Source organism: Somniosus microcephalus, chromosome 3 (assembly GCF_052327205.1).
Source record: "Somniosus microcephalus isolate GS21.2 chromosome 3, FLI_Smic_1.0, whole genome shotgun sequence".
Taxonomy (NCBI): Eukaryota; Metazoa; Chordata; class Chondrichthyes; order Squaliformes; family Somniosidae; genus Somniosus; species Somniosus microcephalus.
The window spans coordinates 283727302-283751375 of record NC_140989.1 but is presented as its reverse complement, the minus strand read 5'-3'; the positions used below and the strand labels follow the sequence as shown (position 1 = coordinate 283751375).

The 24074-nt window shown below is 50.8% G+C and overlaps 1 protein-coding gene across 3 annotated transcripts in view; it reads right to left on the bottom strand.

Moving 5' to 3' along the window:
* The window catches only part of usp1 (ubiquitin specific peptidase 1), a 171275-nt gene that overhangs the window by 141941 nt on the left and 5260 nt on the right, over positions 1-24074 (bottom strand). For 2 of the 3 annotated variants that reach the window (XM_085982677.1, XM_085982676.1), the window contains exons 2-6: positions 20202-20288; positions 18303-18474; positions 12822-12951; positions 9107-9214; positions 8469-8638 (exon numbers count right to left, since the gene is read on the bottom strand). In XM_085982677.1, coding sequence (XP_085838803.1) covers positions 8469-8638; positions 9107-9214; positions 12822-12951; positions 18303-18466 — 572 coding nt within the window. In that variant the 5' untranslated portion in view covers positions 18467-18474; positions 20202-20288. The remainder of the gene's footprint in view (positions 1-8468; positions 8639-9106; positions 9215-12821; positions 12952-18302; positions 18475-20201; positions 20289-24074) is intronic. The other variant, XM_085982679.1, reaches the window with a different exon arrangement.

Below are 24074 nucleotides of genomic sequence, written 5' to 3'. Positions count from 1 at the left end.
CGAGGGGAGACCGGGGGAGAGAGAGCGCGAGGGAGACCGGGGGGGAGAGGAGAGAGCGCGAGGGAGACCGGGGGAGAGAGAGCGCGAGGGAGACCGGGGGAGAGAGAGCGCGAGGGAGACCGGGGGAGAGAGAGCGCGAGGGAGACCGGGGGAGAGAGAGCGCGAGGGAGACCGGGGGAGAGAGAGCGCGAGGGAGACCGGGGGAGAGAGAGCGCGAGGGAGACCGGGGGAGAGAGAGCGCGAGGGAGACCGGGGGAGAGAGAGCGCGAGGGAGACCGGGGGAGAGAGAGCGCGAGGGAGACCGGGGGAGAGAGAGCGCGAGGGAGACCGGGGGAGAGAGAGCGCGAGGGAGACCGGGGGAGAGAGAGCGCGAGGGAGACCGGGGGAGAGAGAGCGCGAGGGAGACCGGGGGAGAGAGAGCGCGAGGGAGACCGGGGGAGAGAGAGCGCGAGGGAGACCGGGGGAGAGAGAGCGCGAGGGAGACCGGGGGAGAGAGAGCGCGAGGGAGACCGGGGGAGAGAGAGCGCGAGGGAGACCGGGGGAGAGAGAGCGCGAGGGAGACCGGGGGAGAGAGAGCGCGAGGGAGACCGGGGGAGAGAGAGCGCGAGGGAGACCGGGGGAGAGAGAGCGCGAGGGAGACCGGGGGAGAGAGAGCGCGAGGGAGACCGGGGGAGAGAGAGCGCGAGGGAGACCGGGGGAGAGAGAGCGCGAGGGAGACCGGGGGAGAGAGAGCGCGAGGGAGACCGGGGGAGAGAGAGCGCGAGGGAGACCGGGGAGAGAGAGCGCGAGGGAGACCGGGGGAGAGAGAGCGCGAGGGAGACCGGGGGAGAGAGAGCGCGAGGGAGACCGGGGGAGAGAGAGCGCGAGGGAGACCGGGGGAGAGAGAGCGCGAGGGAGACCGGGGGAGAGAGAGCGCGAGGGAGACCGGGGGAGAGAGAGCGCGAGGGAGACCGGGGGAGAGAGAGCGCGAGGGAGACCGGGGGGAGAGAGAGCGCGAGGGAGACCGGGGGAGAGAGAGCGCGAGGGAGACCGGGGGAGAGAGAGCGCGAGGGAGACCGGGGGAGAGAGAGCGCGAGGGAGACCGGGGGAGAGAGAGCGCGAGGGAGACCGGGGGAGAGAGAGCGCGAGGGAGACCGGGGGAGAGAGAGCGCGAGGGAGACCGGGGGAGAGAGAGAGCGCGAGGGAGACCGGGGGAGAGAGAGCGCGAGGGAGACCGGGGGAGAGAGAGCGCGAGGGAGACCGGGGGAGAGAGAGCGCGAGGGAGACCGGGGGAGAGAGAGCGCGAGGGAGACCGGGGGAGAGAGAGCGCGAGGGAGACCGGGGGAGAGAGAGCGCGCGCGAGGGAGACCGGGGGAGAGAGAGAGCGCGAGGGAGACCGGGGGAGAGAGAGCGCGAGGGAGACCGGGGGAGAGAGAGCGCGAGGGAGACCGGGGGAGAGAGAGCGCGAGGGAGACCGGGGGAGAGAGAGCGCGAGGGAGACCCGGGGGAGAGAGAGCGCGAGGGAGACCGGGGGAGAGAGAGCGCGAGGGAGACCGGGGGAGAGAGCGAGGAGACCGGGAGAGAGCGCGAGGGAGACCGGGGGAGAGAGAGCGCGAGGGAGACCGGGGGAGAGAGAGCGCGAGGGAGACCGGGGAGAGAGAGCGCGAGGGAGACCGGGGAGAGAGAGCGCGAGGGAGACCGGGGGAGAGAGAGCGCGAGGGAGACCGGGGGAGAGAGAGCGCGAGGGAGACCGGGGGAGAGAGAGCGCGAGGGAGACCGGGGGAGAGAGAGAGGGAGACTGGGGGAGAGCGCGAGGGAGACCGGGGGGAGAGAGAGCGCGAGGGAGACCGGGGGGAGAGAGAGCGCGAGGGAGGACCGGGGGAGAGACGAGAGAGAGAGGGAGACTGGGGGAGAGAGAGAGGGAGACTGGGGGGGGGGAGAGAGAGAGGGAGACTGGGGGGGAGAGAGAGAGGGAGACTGGGGGGGAGAGAGAGAGGGAGACTGGGGGGGAGAGAGGGAGACTGGGGGGGAGAGAGAGAGGGAGACTGGGGGAGAGAGAGATTTCCCGAGGCTCTCCCCCCCCGCGATTTCCCGAGGCTCTCCCCCCCGCGATTTCCCGAGGCTCTCCCCCCCCCCCCGCGATTTCCCGTGGCTCTCTCCCCCCCCCGCCCCCCGCGATTTCCCGAGGCTCTCCCCCCCGCGATTTCCCGAGGCTCTCCCCACCGCGATTTCCCGATGCTCTCTCCCCCCCCCCGCGATTTCCCGAGGCCCTCCCCCCCCGCCCCGCGATTTCCCGAGGCTCTCCCCCCCGCGGTTTCCCGAGGCTCTCCCCCCCGGCGATTTCCCGAGGCTCTCCCCCCCCCCCCCCCCGCGATTTCCCGAGGCTCTCCCCCCCCCCCCAGCGATTTCCCGAGGCTCCCCCCCCCCCCCCAGCGATTTCCCGAGGCTCTCCCCCCCGCGATTTCCCGAGGCTCTCCCCCCCGCGATTTCCCGAGGCTCCCCCCCCCCCCAGCGATTTCCCGAGGCTCTCCCCCCCGCGATTTCCCGAGGCTCTCCCCACCGCGATTTCCCGATGCTCTCTCCCCCCCCCCGCGATTTCCCGAGGCCCTCCCCCCCCGCCCCGCGATTTCCCGAGGCTCTCCCCCCCGCGGTTTCCCGAGGCTCTCCCCCCCGGCGATTTCCCGAGGCTCTCCCCCCCCCCCCCGGCGATTTCCCGAGGCTCTCCCCCCCCCCCCCAGCGATTTCCCGAGGCTCTCCCCCCCCCCCCCAGCGATTTCCCGAGGCTCTCCCCCCCGCGATTTCCCGAGGGTCTCCCCCCCGCGATTTCCCGAGGGTCTCCCCCCCGTGATTTCCCGAGGGTCTCCCCCCACCCCCGCGATTTCCCGAGGCTCTCCCCCCCGCGATTTCCCGAGGCTCTCCACCCCCCCCAGCGATTTCCCGAGGCTCTCCAGGCTCTCCCCCCGCGATTTCCCGAGGCTTTCTCCCCCCCCCCGCCCCCCGCGATTTCCCGAGGCCCCCCCCCCCGCCCCGCGATTTCCCGAGGCTCTCCCCCCCGCGGTTTCCCGAGGCTCTCCCCCCCGGCGATTTCCCGAGGCTCTCCCCCCCCCCCCGCGATTTCCCGAGGCTCTCCCCCCCCCCCAGCGATTTCCCGAGACTCTCCCCCCCCCCCAGCGATTTCCCGAGGCTCTCCCCCCCCCAGCGATTTCCCGAGGGTCTCCCCCCCGCGATTTCCCGAGGGTCTCCCCCCCGTGATTTCCCGAGGCTCTCCCCCCACCCCCGCGATTTCCCGAGGCCCTCCCCCCCCCGCGATTTCCCGAGGCTCTCCCCCCCCCCCGCGATTTCCCGAGGCTCTCCCCCCCCGCGATTTCCCGAGGCTCTCCCCCACCCCCCGCGATTTCCCGAGGCCCTCCCCGCACCCCCCCCGCGATTTCCCGAGGGTCTCCCCCCCCCCCGCGATTTCCCGAGGCCCTCCCCACCCCCCCGCGATTTCCCGAGGCCCTCCCCACCCCCCCGCGATTTCCCGAGGCCCTCCCCACCCCCCCGCGATTTCCCGAGGCTCTCCCCCCCCGCGGTTTCCCGAGGCTCTCCCCCCCCCCGCGATTTCCCGAGGCTCTCCCCCCCCCCGCGATTTCCCGAAGCTCTCCCCCCCGCGATTTCCCGAGGCTCTCCCCCCCCCCGCGATTTCCCGAGGCCCTCCCCGCGATTTCCCGAGGCTCTCCCCCCCCGCGATTTCCCGAGGCTCTCCCCCCCCCCCCCGCGATTTCCCGAGGCTCTCCCCCCCCCCCCCCGCGATTTCCCGAGGCTCTCCCCACCCCCGCGATTTCCCGAGGCTCTCCCCCCACCCCCCGCGATTTCCCGAGGCTCTCCCCCCCCCCCCGCGATTTCCCGAGGCTCTCCCCCCCCCGCGATTTCCCAAGGCTCTCCCCCCCGCGATTTCCCGAGGCTCTCCCCCCAGCGATTTCCCGAGGCTCTCCCCCCAGCGATTTCCCGAGGCTCTCCCCCCGCGATTTCCCGAGGCTCTTCCCCCCCCCCCCGCGGTTTCCCGAGGCTCCCCCCCGCGATTTCCCGAGGCTCTCCCCCCCCGCGATTTCCCGAGGCTCTCCCCCCCGCTATTTCCCAAGGCTCTCTCCCCCCCCGCGATTTCCCGAGGCTCTCTCCCCCCCGCCCCCCCGCGATTTCCCGAGGCTCTCCCCCCGCGATTTCCCGAGGCTCTTCCCCCCCCCCCCGCGGTTTCCCGAGTCTCTCCCCCCCCGCGATTTCCCGAGGCTCTCCCCCCCCGCTATTTCCCGAGGCTCTCCCCCCCGCTATTTCCCAAGGCTCTCTCTCCCCCCCCGCCCCCCGCGATTTCCCGAGGCTCTCTCCCCCCCGCGATTTCCCGAGGCTGTCTCCCCCCCGCGATTTCCCGAGGCTCTCCCCCCCGCGATTTCCCGAGGCTCCCCCCCCCCCCGCGATTTCCCGAGGCCCTCCCCACCCCCCCCGCGATTTCCCGAGGCTCTCCCCCCCCCCGCGGTTTCCCGAGGCCCTCCCCCCCCCGCGATTTCCCGAGGCTCTCCCCCCCCCCGCGATTTCCCGAAGCTCTCCCCCCCGCGATTTCCCGAGGCTCTCCCCCCCCCGCGATTTCCCGAGGCTCTCCCCCCCGCTATTTCCCAAGGCTCTCTCTCCCCCCCCGCCCCCCCCGCGATTTCCCGAGGCTCTCTCCCCCCCCCCGCCCCCCGCGATTTCCCGAGGCTGTCTCCCCCCCGCGATTTCCCGAGGCTCTCCCCCCCGCGATTCCCGAGGCTCTCCCCCCCCCCCCGCGATTTCCCGAGGCTCTCCCCCCCCCCCGCGATTTCCCGAGGCCCTCCCCACCCCCCCCGCGATTTCCCGAGGCTCTCCCCCCCCCCCCCGCGGTTTCCCGAGGCCCTCCCCCCCCGCGATTTCCCGAGGCTCTCCCCCCCCCCGCGATTTCCCGAAGCTCTCCCCCCCGCGATTTCCCGAGGCTCTCCCCCCCCCCCCGCGATTTCCCGAGGCCCTCCCCGCACCCCCCCCCCGCGATTTCCCGAGGCTCTCCCCCCCCCCCCGCGATTTCCCGAGGCTCTCCCCCCCCGCGATTTCCCGAGGCTCTCCCCCCCGCGATTTCCCGAGGCTCTCCCCCCCCCGCGGTTTCCCGAGGCTCTCCCCCCCCGCGATTTCCCGAGGCTCTCCCCCCCGCGATTTCCCGAGGCTCTCTTCCCCCCCCCCGCGATATCCCGAGGCTCTCTCCGCCCCCCCCGCGATTTCCCGAGGCTCTCTCCCCCCGCGATTTCACGAGGCTCTCCCCCCCCCGCGATTTCCCGAGGCTCTCCCCCCCGCGGTTTCCCGAGGCTCTCTCCCCCCCCACCCCCCGCGATTTCCCGAGGCTCTCTCCCCCCGCGATTTCCCAAGGCTCTCCCCACCCCCGCGATTTCCCGAGGCTCTCCCCCCCCCCCGCGATTTCCCGAGGCTCTCCCCCCCCCCCGCGATTTCCCGAGGCTCTCCCCCCCGCGATTTCCCGAGGCTCTCTCACCCGCGATTTCCCGAGGCTCTCCCCCCCCCCCGCGATCTCACGAGGCTGTGTGCTGGCGTCACGGGGGCCGTGCGCATGCGTGCCGGCGTCAAGGCAGCTGCGCAACGGCCGTGCGCATGCATGGTTGCCGTTTAAAAAAAAGCCAGAGCGGGCTCTCGCGGGCGGGCGGCGCATGCGCGGTCAGTGCCAGCGGCGCGAGGCGGCCCGCGGGGAGTAGGCAGGGAAACCCCGCGGGCTGGCGGCCGTTAGAGCGGCTCACTTCGGGCCCCGACACCGTCAAACCTGAGAGGGGGAAGTAGAGAGGGAAGAGGAGAAGGAGAGAGAGGGAAGAGGAGAAGGAGAGAGAGAGGGAAGAGGAGAAGGAGAGAGAGGGAAGAGAGAGAGATAGAGAAATTTTTGGAGCTTCAGGCCTGCCTGCAGCGGGCCTGGAGACCAGCACCGAGTCCCCCCTGTGCGAGGGTGAGGAGGAGGGAGGGGGGGTTGCTAAACACAATATAAAACTGAAATAAATTGTTAATTAATTCCCTAACACACAATTCAAATATTTACCTTAGTTCCCTAACACACAGAAAGTGTGGGGGAAAAAATTGTGGAAAATCAAGATGGCGGCCACTCACCTCGGTTCAGAAGGATAAGGCCCGCCCACACACGCACCGATTGGTCGACCGGTCAGGTCACCGAAGCGTAGGATTGGTCAATCGTCGAGTCACTCGACACTCAACTGTAGGAAGACCTCGACGTCACACGGTCGCTAATGAGATGCTAATGAGCGGAACGCTGAACGTTTTTGGGATACCGCGGGCGGGATTTTTGTCCGGCCGAAACGTAAATAGGCCGATGACCGGTCCGGAATCGCAAGCTTTCTTTTGAGGCGACGCGCGCGTCGGTACGCCCTGTAACTTCCAAACGCATCGAGACCAGACAGACAGACAGACAGAAGAGCCGCTTTATATATATAGATAAATGACCTGGATATTGGAATATAGAGTAGAATTTCTAAATTTGACGATGACACCAAACTTGGGGGTGTGGCAAACAGCGATGATGATATCAATCGACCAACAGGATATAGAAAGGCTAGCAGAATGAGCAGACAAGTGGCAGATGGAGTTTAATAGAGAAGTGTGAGGTGATGCATTTTGGCAGAAGGAACAGGGAGAGGCAATATACACTTAATGGCAGTTTTAAAGAGTGTGCAGGGACAGAGGTCCCTGAAGGTGGCAGGACATTTTGAGAGAGTGGTTAACAAAGCATATGTGATCTTGGGCTTCATAAATAGAGGTATTGAGTACATAAGTAGAGAAGTTATGCTGAACCTTTATAAAGCGCTGGTTAGGCCACAAATGGAGTATTGCATCCAGTTCTGGCCACCACACTTTAGGAAGGATGTGAAGACCCTTGAGAGGGTGCAGAGGAGATTTACCAGAATGGTTCTGGGGATGGTGGATCTTAGCTACAAGGACAGGTTGGAGAAGCTGGATTTGTTTTCATTAGAGCAAAGGTTGTTGAGGGGTGATTTGATAGGTGTACAAGATTATGACGGGTTTGGAAAGGCTGTTTCCACTAGTTGATGGTACAAGGACTAGGGGACACAGATTTAAGGTTTTGGGCAAGAGATACAGGGGGGATGAGGGGGAAAACTTTTTTTACACAGCGAATGGTGATGACCTGGAATTCGCTGCCGACGGAAGTGGTGCAAGCGGAGACTGGATAGGCACTTGAGGGAAATAAACTTGCAGGGCTACGGGGATAGAGCGGAGGAATGGGACTGACTGGATTGCTCTACGGACTCGATGGGCCGAATGGCCTTCTTCTGTGCCGTTGTGACTCTATGGTCGTTATTTATATAATGCTGTTAAGTAAAACAGAACTTTGCATAGTGCATCAACATAACCTGTAATGTGGTTCATATGGACAAGGAAGTGCTGGAGTTCAATTCCTGGTCAGAGCTGACTTACTCAATCTCAATTCCAGCAGCAGTGGGATAAGTGCAACAATGGCCTGGGCACCCCCAGGATGGAGGAAAAGGAGAAACCAGGGTTCCTATTCGTGAGAGATACAGGAAACTTTGTGATATCCGGCACCGACCTGTTGCCGTCCCATCAAAACTGCCGGACAAACCAGCGCTAATGTTGAAACATACGGAGCTTTTCAGCGCCGTGTGAATCAACAAACCCTGTTGCTGCAACAGCTTCTAAACAGTCGGCCGTACCTTGCAAGTGTCTCTGTAGCTTAGCAACAACTTCAGCGAGACCTTGCAGAGGCTGACTGGTGAAAAAAAAGCAACGAAAAGAAAAAATACCTAACGAAACGGCTCCTGATTTTTGCCGGTGGATCGAGCATTCCGGACAGTTAACCTCCGGATAAACCAAAGTTTCCTGTATTGAGTATCCTCTGCTTGAAGTACACTTGTAGGATAACAGGAGAGGGCAGATTGACACTTTTTAGGTTCAGATGAAAAATGGGCACTTTAGCAAGTTATTAAATGGCTACCACTGCTCATTGAACCATAATGTAGTATGAGTCATCACCTTCAGTAGACGTGGCATAAGGGAGGAAAAAGAAATGTATAAAACTACCTCTTAATTTTTCAGCTAAAATTGATCTCTTTTGGGACTTTGTTATAATAGTGGTGCATAGCTAAATCCACTTTACCACATATAGCTAAGAAAATCTGTTTGTTATGAATAAATGTTCTACAATGTCTAATTGCCCTGGCTAGGATTCAGGTGTTAGGATAGATAATGACAGACAAAGTACTCAATAATGATTGTGGAGGGGTATCCAGAGTCTGAATTTTCAGTTCACAGCTAATCATTCAATACATCCGTATTGTTCAGAAGTGCCTTAAACAGGATTCTTTAAGAGCAAAATTTTATATCTGGATTCTGTCACTAAATCTTTATTTCCCCCCTCTTTCACGAAGTGGTTATCAAAAATTTCAAATAGGTATTTAAAAACTTACTTCAGTGTACCCATCAGTCTCTTAGGCGGAGTAGCAAGTTCCCCCTCTGTGTAATTCTCTGCATTCAGAAGATAGCTGGCTTGTATCTGTTCCATCGATACAATCAAGCTGTGCAAGTTGCAGATCAGCTCTAAACAGATTGGCAATTCCTCTTGACCATTTAATATGTCCTATAGTACAGAAGCATTCACAGATCATTACTGTACTTCAAATTTTAGTTGGCTAAAATCTGTCAAATCCAGCAACTGGCAGGATATATTTGATCAGGAGTAACTGCTGGTCTACACTGGTAATTTCCCTTTTACAAAAAACCTTGGCTCACATTATTCTGAAGAAAAATAAGGTTTCATCTTTTTCTCATTTCAGTTATGTGGCCATAATTATCTCATACTTTGCTGAAAGCCTCTATTTACGTTGTTTCTCCTACTGCTCAGTGGGTAAAGACATCGCCCAGTTTGATGTGGTGCTAAGTCACAGGTCAGAAAGGTACTCAGTTCAATCCCATGTGTGCTGTTGGCTGAAATCTGCCAGAGTATTACAAATGGCTCCTCAGAGGAAAAAAAATACCCCAATAGTCGGGGAATAAGCATAGCATTCTAAACCTAATAATTTGCAGGTGTATTTTTATTCCCGATTACCTGGTCTTTTTTGGGGTCCTCCTCACTCTTCAGTATCTCTTGTTTCTTGGAGATTATGTCATAGATGAATTTCATCCCAGTTTTAAATCCAGGGCAATAATACAACACCTAGTCATTAAAAAAAAATATTTTAACAAAATTTGACCATTGTCTGAATTTACACAGGGACCACTTTTTCAGCGTGAATTTGCTGAACATCAACTGCTAAATAGAAACAAACAATACAGCACAGAAACAGGCTATTTGGTTCAAGTCTGTGCCAAAGTATTTCACCACTAGCCACCTAGTCTAAGTCCAATACCCTTGAATATTATTCTTTGAATCAACTATCTAATTCCAATTTTAAATAATTTATCAATGCTGCTTCAATAAAGAAAGAAAAGAAAGATTTGCATTTATATAGCGCCTTTCACAATCTCAGGATGCCCCAAAGCACTTTACAGGCACCGAAGTACTACTTGAAGTGTAGTCACTGTTGTAATATAGGAAATGCGGCAGCCAATTTGTGCACAGAAAGGTCCCACAAACAGCAATGACCAGATAATCTGTTTTTTAGTGATGTTGGTTTAGGGATAAATATTGGCCAGGACATCAGGGAACACTCCCCTGCTCTTCTTCAAAATAGTGCCATAGGATCTTTTACATCCACCTGAGAGGCGAGAGTGCTACCAACTGAGCCACAGCTGACATACTAACGGTCTGTGGCAAAATCTAACAACCTTCTCTAATGATTTTTTTTCTAACCTCCCCCTTAATTCCTTTTGGGATTATTTTAAATTTATGCCCTCTTGTTATTATCTCATCGATCAGTGGAGAAAATCTATCACTGTTTATCAATTTGATTTTTTTGTGGTAGGTGCATGGTCAAGGGGAATATTGAAAATAGCAGCACAGCGACAGGACATGTACCGTCAATATTCAATGTTTAAAAAATCAAAGCCTGTTTAAAAGTAATCCAAGTGTTTGCTAAATGCAGATTCTTAGCTTCAAAAAATACCCAAATGTGTCTCATGAATCGGTCATACAGCTCTTCTTTCTGGCTGAATTGCAGTTCTTTGTTTCTCTGCAAAGGCGGAAACAGAAGCACCACTACTACCTTATTACATTTCTCAGAAGTATCTCAAAGCACTTCAGAACAATGTATTACTATGAAGTACAGTGACTTTTGAAAGTAAATGCAGCAGCCATTTTGTGCACAAGATCCCACAAAAAGCAATCGAGATGCATGACCCAGTAAATCTAGAATTTAGGAATGACAAAGGCCATTCACTTCTGTTACCCAGGTACTGTTTCAGAACCAAATCTGACCATTTTCACCTAACCCATATCCATTTTAGTGTCAAATACTGATCAGGATTTCAACAAAGTTGGGTTTTTTTAAATCAAAAAAACACACATTTTTGAGAGTGGCATACCAGTTTATAAATACACTAGCTGGGAGGGCCCGGCGTTGCCAAGGCTTTTTTGTAAAACGGCAGTTTACAGGGCCGCGCGGTTGACGGCTGGCCGCTCCCCTGCTCTGTGTCTCGGGCCAAACGGTTGTCAGGCCCGGCCCGGCCCGAGTGACCCCAACTCACCTCCCGCTCCGGCAGGCCGCCGCAGCTGCCCTGCTCGCTGTTGAGTAAAAGCAGTGAAAAAAATGGCAGCTACGTTTCGGGAGGCTGCAGGATTAGGTCCTGCCCCCACACGGAATGAAACGCCCCCCGTGACGCACCAATTGGTCAACCATCAGGTCACTGAACTGTAGGATTGGTCAACCATCACGTCATTCAACGCTAATGAGCGGTAGGATTGGTCAACAGCTAATGAGCGGATTTTTGAACATTTTTTGTATACTGTCTGAACTATTTTTGTCTGACCAAAAAGTAAATACGCCTATGAGACTCCCCTAATCATAAGCTTTCTTTTGATATAACATATGTGTAGGTACGCTCTATAACTTTTGAGTGTATAGCGGGCAGACAGACAGACAGAGAGAGAGACACAAAAGTGCTGCATTTATGAAGAGGATTTCTAGAACTGCAACATAACCACAGTACAGGAAACTTTGGTTTATCCGGAGGTTAACTGTCCGGAATGCTCGAACCACCGGCAAAAATCAGGAGCCGTTTCGTTAGGTTTTTTTTCTTTTCGTTGCTTTTTTTCCCCCACCAGTCAGGCTCTGCAAGGTCTCGCTGAAGCTGTTGCTAAGCTACAGAGATGCTTGCAAGGTACGGCCGACTGTTTAGAAGCTGTAAGCAACAGGGTTTGTTGCCAGATACGGAGCTCAAAATCTCCGTATGTTTCAACATTAGCGCTGGTTTGTCCGGGAGTTTTGATGGGACGGCAACAGCTCGGTCCCGTCTGTGCCAGATAGCACAAAGTTTCCTGTAGTGCTTTAAAAAAAAAACTGAAGTGCAGTAAAAATAATCGAGTGGAACAATGTAAACAGAAGTAAAATTTATAGTACTCAAAAACAGATGAAACAGCACCACATAACTCACAGTAGGCATATTTATACCAGTGGATTTAAATGCCTAACACAAGAAAGCCTGGATAGCTCTACACATTGTACCGATTGCAAACTGAATTGGGACAGGCTGGATGAAACAGAAGGTCTTTTCCTGTCCTTCATTGTTCGTATGCTTAAAAAAATACCATCGGGATAAATGGAGGAACTGAAGATCTTACATTTAAGCAGAGTTACATGTTCATGTGTAATTTTACTAGTGTTAGAATGTCTGATATGATATTAAGAGGGAATGATACTCCCTGCTTGGGGCTAGCCCAATCAAATTTAAATGAACAGGTGACTTAAAAAAATACATTGGCCTAGAAATTCGGGTCGGGGGCTTCCCGCAGGTGCAAGCCCCCAAGCTGCACTTACCTAGCGCGCCGGCCGTTGAGCTGTGGGCCCGTATGGGATTCCGATCCGGGGCCTGGTCCAGCTGCCGGCGCGCAGTGCTTGCGTATCCCAGGGGCGCAGTTAGTTCGAAGCATCCCCTGGGATCACGTGGGCCATGGGGAGCCAATCGGAGCAGGAAATGCCCATTCATAAGATTGACAGGAAGAGCTGTCAAAACTTATAAATACTACGGCCCCAAAAAAGCACTAAATCTTCAAATAATTTTTTTAAAAACCATCACATTTTTAAAATAAACTATAAATTACATGAAATAACTATTTTAAACAATTTAAATTTTTGAAAAAAATAATTTTATTTTCTAACGGGGCTAAAAATAAACTTACCTTTCTTTAAAGTATTTAAAAATAATAAACCTGTGGAAAAAATGTTTTAATTTTAATTAATTCACCACTGACCTTGTTAAAAGCAGGCCTTATGACTGCTTTTTACATGTCTAACTTCTGGAGACTTACCTTCCCGGGAAAACCTGTAAAATAAGTTTGATGCGCACGCGCAGCCTCTCCCGCGCACGCATTCGACCTCTGAACCCCTTCGTCAGGGGAACGGAAGTGCCGGTTTCCCGCGCATGCGCAGTGCATGCAGGAAACCGGCACTTCCATTGGGTTTACGGGTAAGTACCCCGTGCGTACTCACCCATGGAGACCCGAATTTCTGGGCCATTATGTATACAAATAAAAAAGTACCAATTGATTAGTCTATTTCAGAATTCAAGTTACAAAATCAGAAAGCGAGAGTAATGTAATTTGATTACATGTACTAGTGAAGACAATTCAAGGAATTGACACCACCTCTAAAATCAGTCCACTTTACCTGAAGTACACTATTGAGGTAACATGTATTTCCCAGGTTGTTCAGGCCCACAAAAGGTAGAAGCTCCTCCCTCTTTTCATATCCAACTGCAGAAGATATCAACGGGGCTCCAGAAACAACCTTGTCACATCTATTTTAGGAATTGGGGGGGGGGGGGGGGAAGAAAATCACATTACTAGTACAATAATTAATAATTCTGAACAAAAAGGTTCAAAAGACCTTGCAATCATTGAACATAAAGTCATGGATATATTAAATCAAAAATATTTCAAATCAGTCAAATAAATTACTCTGAACAAAAAAGGGACATTGGCACGACAACTAGGTATACACAATAACCATACATTAACAAAGTACAGTAAACTCTCTCTTATCTGGCACCTATGGGACCAGGATGGTGCCGGCTGATGAAAAATTCTGGATAACAGAGAGGTATACCTACCACAGCAATTTTTAACAAACAAAAATAAAAACCACTGACTGACTCGGCCACCACAGGAGACTCGGACTTGGCAAAACGAGTGCTGGATGGATTCGGCAAGATTACCGGTTATCTATTTTGCCGGTTATTAAAAGTATTCCGGATGATTAAGTGCTATTTAAACAAGAGTTTACTGTATTGAGAAACACAACTCAAGGTGTCCTTTGTGGATGGGTGGACCACTGCAAGTCAAGTAAGTAAATTGATGCCCACCATGCGCTCAGCACCAGCCAGAAGCTAGACTGAGATTTCTTGACATGGCAGGGAAAACTATTAAAATATAAATAAATTTCCTATATTGAGGGAAATAATTATGTAACAGCATATGGAAGTGGGAGAGAGAAAGATGAATACTGTATTTATATTGAAATTATTCCCTATATTTATTATTTAATTGCCTGATTATATGTAATTGAACATACCAAAAGAAAACTCCTTACAGGACTTAGCAAGTTTATCTACATTTTCAGCTATGGGCATCAGAATTCCACAAAAAAATATACTGGAGCTATTCATCAAACAAAATAAAACTTTTGCAGAATTTTCTTAGCCAACATCTATTTTTGTCAGAAAAAATATTATAGAACATTAATGGGGAAGGAAACTGTAAGCCAGTGTACATTTTGTCCAAAAGTCTTCGCCCATTTATAAAGCAACCTTGTGAAAACAAGGTACCAGGTGGATAGGCCACAAATGTGTAGATTTGTTAAACTTTCCCTTCCTGCTCGAACAGACTATTTCAGGTTTCAGCTCAGCGACTTCCAGTAGAAGCTCCTTTGGCAGTAATCTTTCTGGTCCTGGAGGCAACCCAGCCAGGCAACTTAAGTACTGGACGAGCAGTGTTCCATCAGAGGCACCAATTATCCTGATTTGTTCCTCCCCTGTATTCATTGCCTTCCACCCTCCCTCAGATTTATAGTCGAGTTTGCATAACGTTGTTACCTATTGTTATAATATGCATAATGCTATACTAGCGGCCAGTCCCAGCTGGGCTTGCTATGTTTTGTACACATTTCAGTTTGCATACTGTTATGTCCATATGATGTTGTAATTAATCTAATGTTATGCAAATTTGAGGTCCTGATTAACAAAAGATCAAACAATGTGATACTGTATTTGAAGCGCCAATAACAACTTGCATGGTGGAGATTAGATAATTTTGTGTGAATATTTTAATTTAATTTCACTGCAATAAGGATTTTAAAGTTATTTTGGAATTTTTTATCTTCAAAATTGAATCACAAGCAATTGCTGCTTCAATTTTTGCCAGACTAGCCAACATTTGCGTAAACAAGTCACTAGATGAGCATTGCATGTAATATTGAATGTCAGAGAGCATCTTGAGACAGGCTGCTGGAGTTGGAGGATCAGGAGCAACATCATCTAGCAAATGGCTTCAAAACAGTCTAGAAGTGTTTGCAAGTGTTTATAAGGAAAATTTCCTATAGTTACAGTACGTATGCTATAATTTTGTCCAGTCCAATAGGGCATAACATTAGGCAGACTTGTCTGTATTTATTTCTTGGCTATTCTAGGATCCCCGCCCCCCCCCCCACCACCACACCTTTCCTTCCTAATACTCTCCATTCAGTTTAGTCTTGTAGGGACCCAAAATCACAGACTGAGCCATCAATGACACTAACTTCCAACATAACATAAGAACATAAGTAGGAGCAGGAGTAGGCCATACGGCCCCTCGGGCCTGCTCCGCCATTCAATAGGATCATGGCTGATCCAAACCTAGACTCACGTCCACTTCCCTGCCCTCTCCCCGTAACCCCTAATTCCCTTATCAGCTAGGAAACTGTCTATCTCCGTTTTAAATTTATTTAATGTCGCAGCTTCCACAGCTCTCTGAGGTAGCAAATTCCATAGATTTACTACCTTCTGAGTGAAGAAGTTTCTCCTCATCTCAGTTTTGAAAGGGCAGCCCCTTATTCTAAGATTATGCCCCCTAGTTCTAGTCTCAACCATCAGTGGAAACATCCTCCCCGCATCCACCCGATCAAGCCCCCTCACAATCTTATATGTTTCGATAAAATCGCCTCTCATTCTTCTGAATTCCAATGAGTAGAGGCCCAACCTACTCAACCTTTCCTCATAAGTCAACCCCCTCATCTCCGGAATCAACTGAGTGAACCTTCTCTGAACTGCCTCGAGAGCAAGTATATCTTTTCTTAAATATAGAAACCAAAACTGTACGCAGTATTCCAGGTGTGGCCTCACCAGTACCCTGTATAACTGAAGCAAGACTTCCCTGCTTTTATACTCCATCCCCCTTGCAATAAAAGCCAAGATTCCATTGGCCTTCCTGATCACCTGCTGTACCTGCATACTAACCTTCTGTGTTTCATGCACCAGGACCCCCAGATCCCTTTGTACTGTAGCACTTTGCAGTTTCTCTCCATTTAGATAATAACTTGCTCTTTGATTTTTTCTGCCAAAGTGCATAACCTCACACTTTCCAACATTATATTCCATCTGCCAAATTTCTGCCCACTCACTTAGCCTGTCTATGTCCTTTTGCAGGTTTTTTATGTCCTCCTCACTCACTGCTTTCCCTCCCATCTTTGTATCGTCAGCAAACTTGGATATGTTGCACTCGGTCCCTTCCTCCAAATCGTTAATATAGATTGTAAAGAGTTGGGGTCCCAGCACTGACCCCTGCGGAACACCACTAGTCACAGATTGCCAACCCGAGAATGAACCATTTATCCCAACTCTCTGTTTTCTGTTAGATAGCCAATCTTCCACCCATGCCAATACATTACCCCCAATCCCGTGATTTTTTATCTTGTGCAGTAATCTTTTGTGTGGCACCTTGTCAAATGCCTTTTGGAAGTCCAAATACACATCCATTGGTTCCCCTTTATCCACCCTGTTTGTTACGTCCTCAAAGAATTCGAGCAAATTTGTCAAACATGACTTCACCTTCATAAAACCATGCTGACTCTGTCCGATTAAATTATGCTGATCCAAATGTCCTGTTACTGCTTCCTTAATAATGGACTCCAACATTTCACCAACCACAGATGTTAGATTAACTGGTCTATAGTTTCCAGCCTTTTGTCTACTTCCCTTTTTAAATAAGGGCGTTACATTAGCAGTTTTCCAATCTGCTGGGACCTTACCTGAATCCAGGGAGTTCTAGAAAATTACCACTAATGCATCCGCAATCCCCACCGCCACTTCTTCTCTCAAGACCCTAGGATGTAAGCCATCAGGTCATGGGGATTTATCCGCCTTTAATCCCATTATCTTACCGAGTACCACCTCCTTAGTAATTTTAATCATGTTTAGCTCCTCCCCCGCTATAGCCCACCGTTTGTCCAGTGTTGGGATATTTTTAATGTCCTCTACTGTAAAGACTGATACAAAATATTTGTTCAGCGTTTTTGCCATCTCCATGTTCCCCACCACTAATTTCCCGGTCTCGTCCTCTAAGGGACCAACATTCACTTTAGCCACCCTTTTTCTTTTTATATAACTAGAAACTCTTGCTATCTGTTTTTATATTTTTTGCTAGTTTACTTTCATAATCTATCTTCCCTTTCTTAATTCATCTTTTAGTTATTCTTTGCTGGCTTTTAAATGCTTCCCAATCTTCTATCCTCCCACTAGATTTGGCTACTTTATATGCTCTTGTTTTCAGTCGGATACTATCCTTTATTACTTTACTTAGCCACGGGTGGCTGTCTTTTCTTTTACGCCCCTTTTTCCTCAGTGGAATATATTTTTCTTGAAAGTTGTGAAATATCTCCTTGAATGTACACCACTGCTCATCTACCGTCTTACACTTTCATCTATTTTCCCAGTCCACTTTAGTCAACTCTGCTCTCATACCTTCATAGTCTCCTTTATTTAAGCTTAGTACGCTGGTTTGAGATCCAACTCTCTCACTCTCCAACTGAATTTGGAATTCAACCATGTTATGGTCACTCATTCCAAGGGGATCCTTTACTAGGACATTTTTTATTAATCCTGTCTCATTACACAGGACCAGATCGAAGATTGCCTGCCCCCTGGTTGGTTCAGTAACATACTGCTCAAGGAACCCGTCCCTAATGCACTCTATGAACTCTTCCTCAAGGCTGCCCTGCCCAATTTGATTTGTCCAGTCAATATGAAAGTTAAAATCCCCCATGATTATAGCTGTTCCCTTATTACAAGCCCCAACTATTTCCTGATTTATACTCCGACCAACAGAGTTGCAACTGTTAGGAGGCCTATAGACTACGCCCACTAGTGACTTTTCCCCCTTATTATTCCTTATCTCCACCCAAACCGTTTCACTATCCTGATCCTTTGACCCAATATAATTTCTCACTATTGCAGTGATTCCATTCTTTATTAACATAGCCACCCCACCTCCCTTTCCTTTCTGTCTGTCCTTCCTAATTGTCAAATACCCCTGGATGTTTAGTTCCCAGTCATGGTCACCTTGCAGCCATGTTTCTGTAATGGCCACCAGATCATACCCATGTGTAGTTATTTGTACCGTCAACTTGTCTATTTTGTTACGAATGCTGCGTGCATTCAGATAAAGAACTTTTAAATATGTTTTGTGACAATTTATTCCTGCTTTTACCCCTTTTACTACTTTACCTTTATCTTTATACATTCTGTCCCTCCCTGACACGCTCTGGTTTTTAATTCCCCCACTGCTACCTTGCTCTATTGCCTTCTCCGCTGACATTTTTATTTTTTGCTCTCTTGAAACCTCCCCCCCACTAAGCTCAAGCACCAACAGCATCAAAATGCTAACTATACTTCCTCTGACAAAAGAGCAGGAATACTTTAAAAAAACAGTATTAAATAAAAAAGGCATCCTGTATGTAATAACGTACAAGCCAGAAAGCATATTTATAATGCATCTCATGTCCTACATTCAATGTGTATCAATTTTCCACTACCTTACTGAAAACACATTAGCACAACATTGCGATCATCACAAACTCAACTTTGCAGAATTTATTGGACTGATAAATCATGCAACATACTTATCTAGCCTTTTTGGCTCTGAAGAATTTTGTTCATTTTCTTGCTTCTCAGTAAAATCAAGTGCTCGTTTGGCTTCCTTTTTCTGAAAGAACTTAAGGGAAAGTCGTTTCCTTTTGGTTGGGCTCCCCCTTCCATTACTCTCATTCTGCATAAGGCCAGGCATCCTCTTCACTAGTAAACAGAAACAAAAACTTTGTGGATTGAAAGAAGACTGCTTTCTGTTCAAAGCTTGTTAAATAAATATACGGATTTACTACATGATGAGTTGTATTCCTGTTTAAAAACAGTTAGAAATCTCTGCTCAGTTGCATTATGAAACCAATGCTAAACTTAAATTATGAAACCATGTTCTCAACTGAATATACATCATTTTTATCTACTGAATTTACACAGGAACCAGAACCCAACCTAGTGCTATGCATGAACTGGAAAACAAACATGTAGAACCCATCACTGGTAATCGGAAAAACCAGGAATATGTCATGGCTAGCTTAATTACAACTACTTTCAGAAGTGCAGCTGAAGAATAATTTGTTTATAGAATTTCAACTGAAAAAAATCAACTCGTGTATTTTTGTACAAGAAGTCAGTTGAAGCTAGTTTGTGATGTCACTGGCATTATGACATCGTAATTATTAAGCACTTTATAATTGACCCCTGGCAATTCCCCATGTGAATGTGTAAATGAAGGATGCGTAATTACTTTGGTTAATCAGCGGAATAAACTATTTGCCATGGCAGGCCTTGACATATCTACTTAATAAAATATTCCATTTAAATTGAATATTTTCAGTTTCTGTAGCCCCAGAAAGTAATTCAGAGCTGCTTAATGATAGAATCTGGCAGTGATATCATACAATTTCCACTACTATTTCCCAGTGTAATGTTTTCTTACTAAAACAGTCCTAAATTACAGAACAAATGTTTATGAATCAATGATTTTAGCTTTACCTACACACCAAATTGAGCAAGTTCAAATCACATTTAAAACTCATTTTAAAACCTCATATGAAATGATACAAAGGGCATGTAACTTGTACTTTGCTTACTTTTAGATAAGAACCAGATTTATTAAATATATTATGAACAAGTGAATATCATTTTTATATTACTGTAACAGGCAATGCCGACACTCAGGAAATAGGTTAGAGATGCTAATCTCACATGTATGTACTGATATCGAACATAACCACCAAATATATCTATTTTAAATAGAAACACCAACAAGCATGCTTGACCACGATAATGGGCAAGTAGGGCTTGGTCCTGGACAGGATATCAACAGCAGAGTTTTGGACCAACTGAAAATTTTCATGGGAAGAATAGGTGTGCAAAGAGAACACTGGAGTAATTAACACTGGAGGTGATAAAGGCATGGCAGATGGGTGGGAGCAGAGGCAGGTCATGTTACAGAGATGGAAACAGGTGCTCTTTGTGATGGAGAGGTTATGAGGTCAGAAAGTCAGGCCACTGGAGGTGTGAACACTCTGCTCAGCCAAACAGTGGCCAGAGAGGGTGTTAGAGTCCATGGCAAGGTTCAAAGACGATGGCTTTGGTCTTCCTACCTGATGAGCTAGAGGAAGTTGAGGCTCATCTAAGACTGGACGTTGGACAAACAGTCTGACAGAATAGAGGCAATTGAAGACTCGAGAGAGGTAGAGCTGGTTGTCATCGGCATAAATGTGGAAGCTGACCCTGTGTCTGCAGATTATGCCACAAAGGGGCAGTATATAGATTAGGAAGAGGGGCTAAGAATTAATCCATGGGAAACTCCAAAAGTGACAATGCAGGGGTAGAAGAGAACCATTGCTAGAGATGCTCCATCTATGATCAGATAGTTACGAGTGGTATTTTTCAAACTAAGTTAGATGAGATATTTTATAACAGTAATGTCATACCATGTAATACACAATTATTCTGCTGCTAAAGTGCAGCTGTTTAACTGACTATCCCTTTAACGCCGCTGTAAATCTTGCGTATAATCACTACATATAAAATAGAACACAAGGGTTAGTGACTAATGAAGAGCGCCACCCCCCCCCAACTCTCACTCCTTCCCTCTCCTTTCACTGATTCGCTCCCTCTGATTTGCAGTCAGAATCAGGGGAATTTATAATGGGGAACAAAGAAATGGCAGCCCAATTAAATACATATTTTGGTTCTGTCTTCACAAAGGAGGACACAAATAACCTCCCAGCGATGTCGGGGAACATAGGGTCTGATGAAAGGGAAGAACTGAAAGAAATCAGTATTTGGAGGGACATGGTGGTAGGGAAATTGACGGGATTGAAGGCCGATAAATCCCCAGGGCCTGATAATCTACATCCTAGGGTACTTAAGGAAGTGGCCCTAGAAATAGTAGATGCATTGCTGGTCACATTCCAACATTCGATGGAACCTGGAACGGTACCCATGGATTGGAGGGTAGCTAATGTTACCCCACTATTCAAAAAAGGTGGGAGAGAGAAAACAGGGAATTACAGACCGGTAAGCCTGACATCGGTAGTGGGGAAAATGCTAGAGTCCATTATAAAAGATGTAATAGTAGAGCACTTGGAAAACATTGACAGGATCGGACAAAGTCAACATGGATTTACAAAAGGTAAATCATGCTTGACTAATCTACTGGAATTTTTTGAGGATGTAACTGGTAAAATAGATAAGGGAGAACCAGTGGATGTGGTGTATTTGGACTTTCAGAAGGCTTTCGATAAGGTCCCGCATAACAGATTAGCGTGTAAAGTTAAGGCGCGTGGGATTGGGGGCAAGGTATTGACTTGGATAGAGAACTGGTTGGCAGACAGAAAGCAAAGAGTTGGAATAAACGGGTCTTTTTCCGAGTGGCAGGCAGTGACTAGTGGGGTACCGCAGGGATTGGTCCTTGGACCCCAGCTATTTACAATATATATTAATGATCTAGACAAGGGAACTAGATGTAATACCTCCAAATTTGCAGATGACACAAAGCTGGGTGGGCGTGTGTGCTGTAAGGATGCCGAGAAACTCCAGGATGATTTGGACAGGTTGGGTGATTGGGCAGAAGCATGGCAGATGCAATATAACGTGGATAAATGTGAGGTTATCCACTTTGGTGGCAAAAACAGGAAGGCAGATTATCTGAATGGCAATAGATTGGGAGAAGGGGAAGTGCAACGAGACCTGGGTGTCCTTGTGCGCCAGTCGCTGAAGGTAAGCATGCAGGTGCAGCAGGCGGTTAAGAAGGCAAATGGTATGTTGGCCTTCGTAGCGAGAGGGTTTGAGTACAGGAACAAGGATGTCTTGCTGCAGTTGTACAGGGCCTTGGTGAGACCACACCTTGAGTATTGTGTGCAGTTTTGGTCGCCTTATCTGAGGAAGGATGTTCTTGCCATGGAAGGAGTGCAGCGAAGATTCACCAGGCTGATACCTGGGATGGCAGGAATGACGTATGAGGAGAGATTGGGTCGATTGGGCTTATACTCGCTGGAGTTTAGAAGAATGAGAGGGGATCTCATTGAAACTTATAAAATTCTGATAGGACTGGACAGACTAGATGCAGGAAGGGTGTTCCCGATTGTCAGGGAGTCCAGAACCAGGGGTCACAGTCTAAGGATAAGGGGTAAGCCATTTAGGACAGAAATGAGGAGGAATTTCTTCACCCAGAGAGTGGTGAACCTGTGGAATTCTCTACCACAGAAGGCAGTAGAGGCCAATTCATTAAATATATTCAAGAAGGAGTTGGATATATTTCTTAAGGCTAAAGGGATCAAGGGGTATGGGGAGAAAGCAGGGACAGGGTACTGAATTTGGATGATCAGCCATGATCGCATTGAATGGCGGAGCAGGCTCGAGGGGCCGAATGGCCTACTCCTGCTCCTATCTTCTATGTTTCTCTATCCCTCCTCTCATTCGCTCCCTCCTCTTACTCATTCCCTCAATCACTTCCTCCTTTTACCCATTCCCTCCCTCCTTCCCTCTCTTGCTCCTTTCTCAGTCCCTCTTCCTCTCCTTTCACTCATTCCCTCTCCCTCCTTTCACTCATTCCCTCTCCCTTTCAGACATTCCCAGTCACTCCCTCCTTTCATTCCCTCCCACCTTTCACTCATTCCCTCCTTTTCACTCAGTCCCTCAATCTCGCCTTTCACTCATTCCCTCCATCCTCTAACTCAAACCTCCCTTATCATCCTCTCATTTCCTTCCCTCTCCATCGTTTTTCTCAAACCCCCCCCCTCCTGCTCACCCCCTCCTCCCTCCCGCTCACCCCCCTCCTCCCTCCCGCTCACCCCCCTCCTGCTCAACCTCTCCTCCCTCCCGCTCACCAGCACTCCACCACCCCCCCCTCCTCCCTCCCGCTCACCCCCCCTCCCGCTCATCCCCCCTCCCGCTCACCCCCCCTCCCTCCCGCTCACCCCCTCCTCCCTCCCGCTCACCCCCTCCTCCCTCCCGCTCACCCCCAATCCTCCCCCCCCCGCTCACACCCCTCCTCCCTCCCGCTCACCCCCAATCCTCCCCCCCCCGCCCTCCTCCCTCCCGCTCACCCGCTCACCCCCCCTCCTCCCTCCCGCTCACCCCCCCTCCTCCCTCCCGCTCACCCCCCCTCCTCCCTCCCGCTCACCCCCCCTCCTCCCTCCCGCTCACCCCCTCCTCCCTCCCGCTCACCCCCAATCCACCCCCCCCCCGCTCACCCGCCCTCCTCCCTCCCGCTCAACCCCGCTCCTCCCTCCGCTCAACCCCGCTCCTCCCTCCCGCTCACCCGCCCTCCTCCCTCCCGCTCACCCCCCCTCCTCCCTCCCGCTCACCCCCCTCCCCGCTCACCCCCTCCGCCCTCCCGCTCACCCCCCTCCTCCCTCCCGCTCACCCCCCTCCTCCTCCCGCTCACCCCTCTCCTCCCTCCCGCTCACCCCTCTCCTCCCTCCCGCTCACCCCTCCTCCCTCCCCCTCCGCTCACCCCCTCCTCCCTCCGCTCACCCCCTCCTCCCTCCGCTCACCCCCCCTCCTCCCTCCCGCTCACCCACCTCCTCCCTCCCGCTCACCCACCTCCTCCCTCCCGCTCACCTCCTCCTCCCTCACTCCACCTCTCCTCCCGCTCATCCACCTCCTCCCTCCCGCTCATCCACTCATAGAAACATAGAAGATAGGAGCAAGAGTAGGCCATTCGGCCCCTCGAGCCTGCTCCGCCATTCAATGCAATCATGGCTGATCATCCAAATTCAGTACCCGGTCCCTGCCTTCTCCCCATACCCCTTGATCCCTTTAGCCTTAAGAAATATATCCAACTCCTTCTTGAATATATTTAATGAATTGGCCTCTACTGCCTTCTGTGGTAGAGAATTCCACAGGTTCACCACTCTCTGGGTGAAGAAATTCCTCCTCATTTCTGTCCTAAATGGCTTACCCCTTATCCTTAGGCTGTGACCCCTGGTTCTGGACTCCCCCGCCATCGGGAACAGCCTTCCTGCATCTAGTCTGTCCAGTCCTGTCAGAATTTTATAAGTTTCAATGAGATCCCCTCTCATTCTTCTAAACTCCAGCGAGTATAAGCCCAATCGACCCAATCTCTCCTCATACGTCATTCCTGCCATCCCAGGTATCAGCCTGGTGAATCTTCGCTGCACTCCTTCCATGGCAAGAACATCCTTCCTCAGATAAGGCGACCAAAACTGCACACAATACTCAAGGTGTGGTCTCACCAAGGCCCTGTACAACTGCAGCAAGACATCCTTGTTCCTGTACTCAAACCCTCTCGCTACGAAGGCCAACATACCATTTGCCTTCTTAACCGCCTGCTGCAC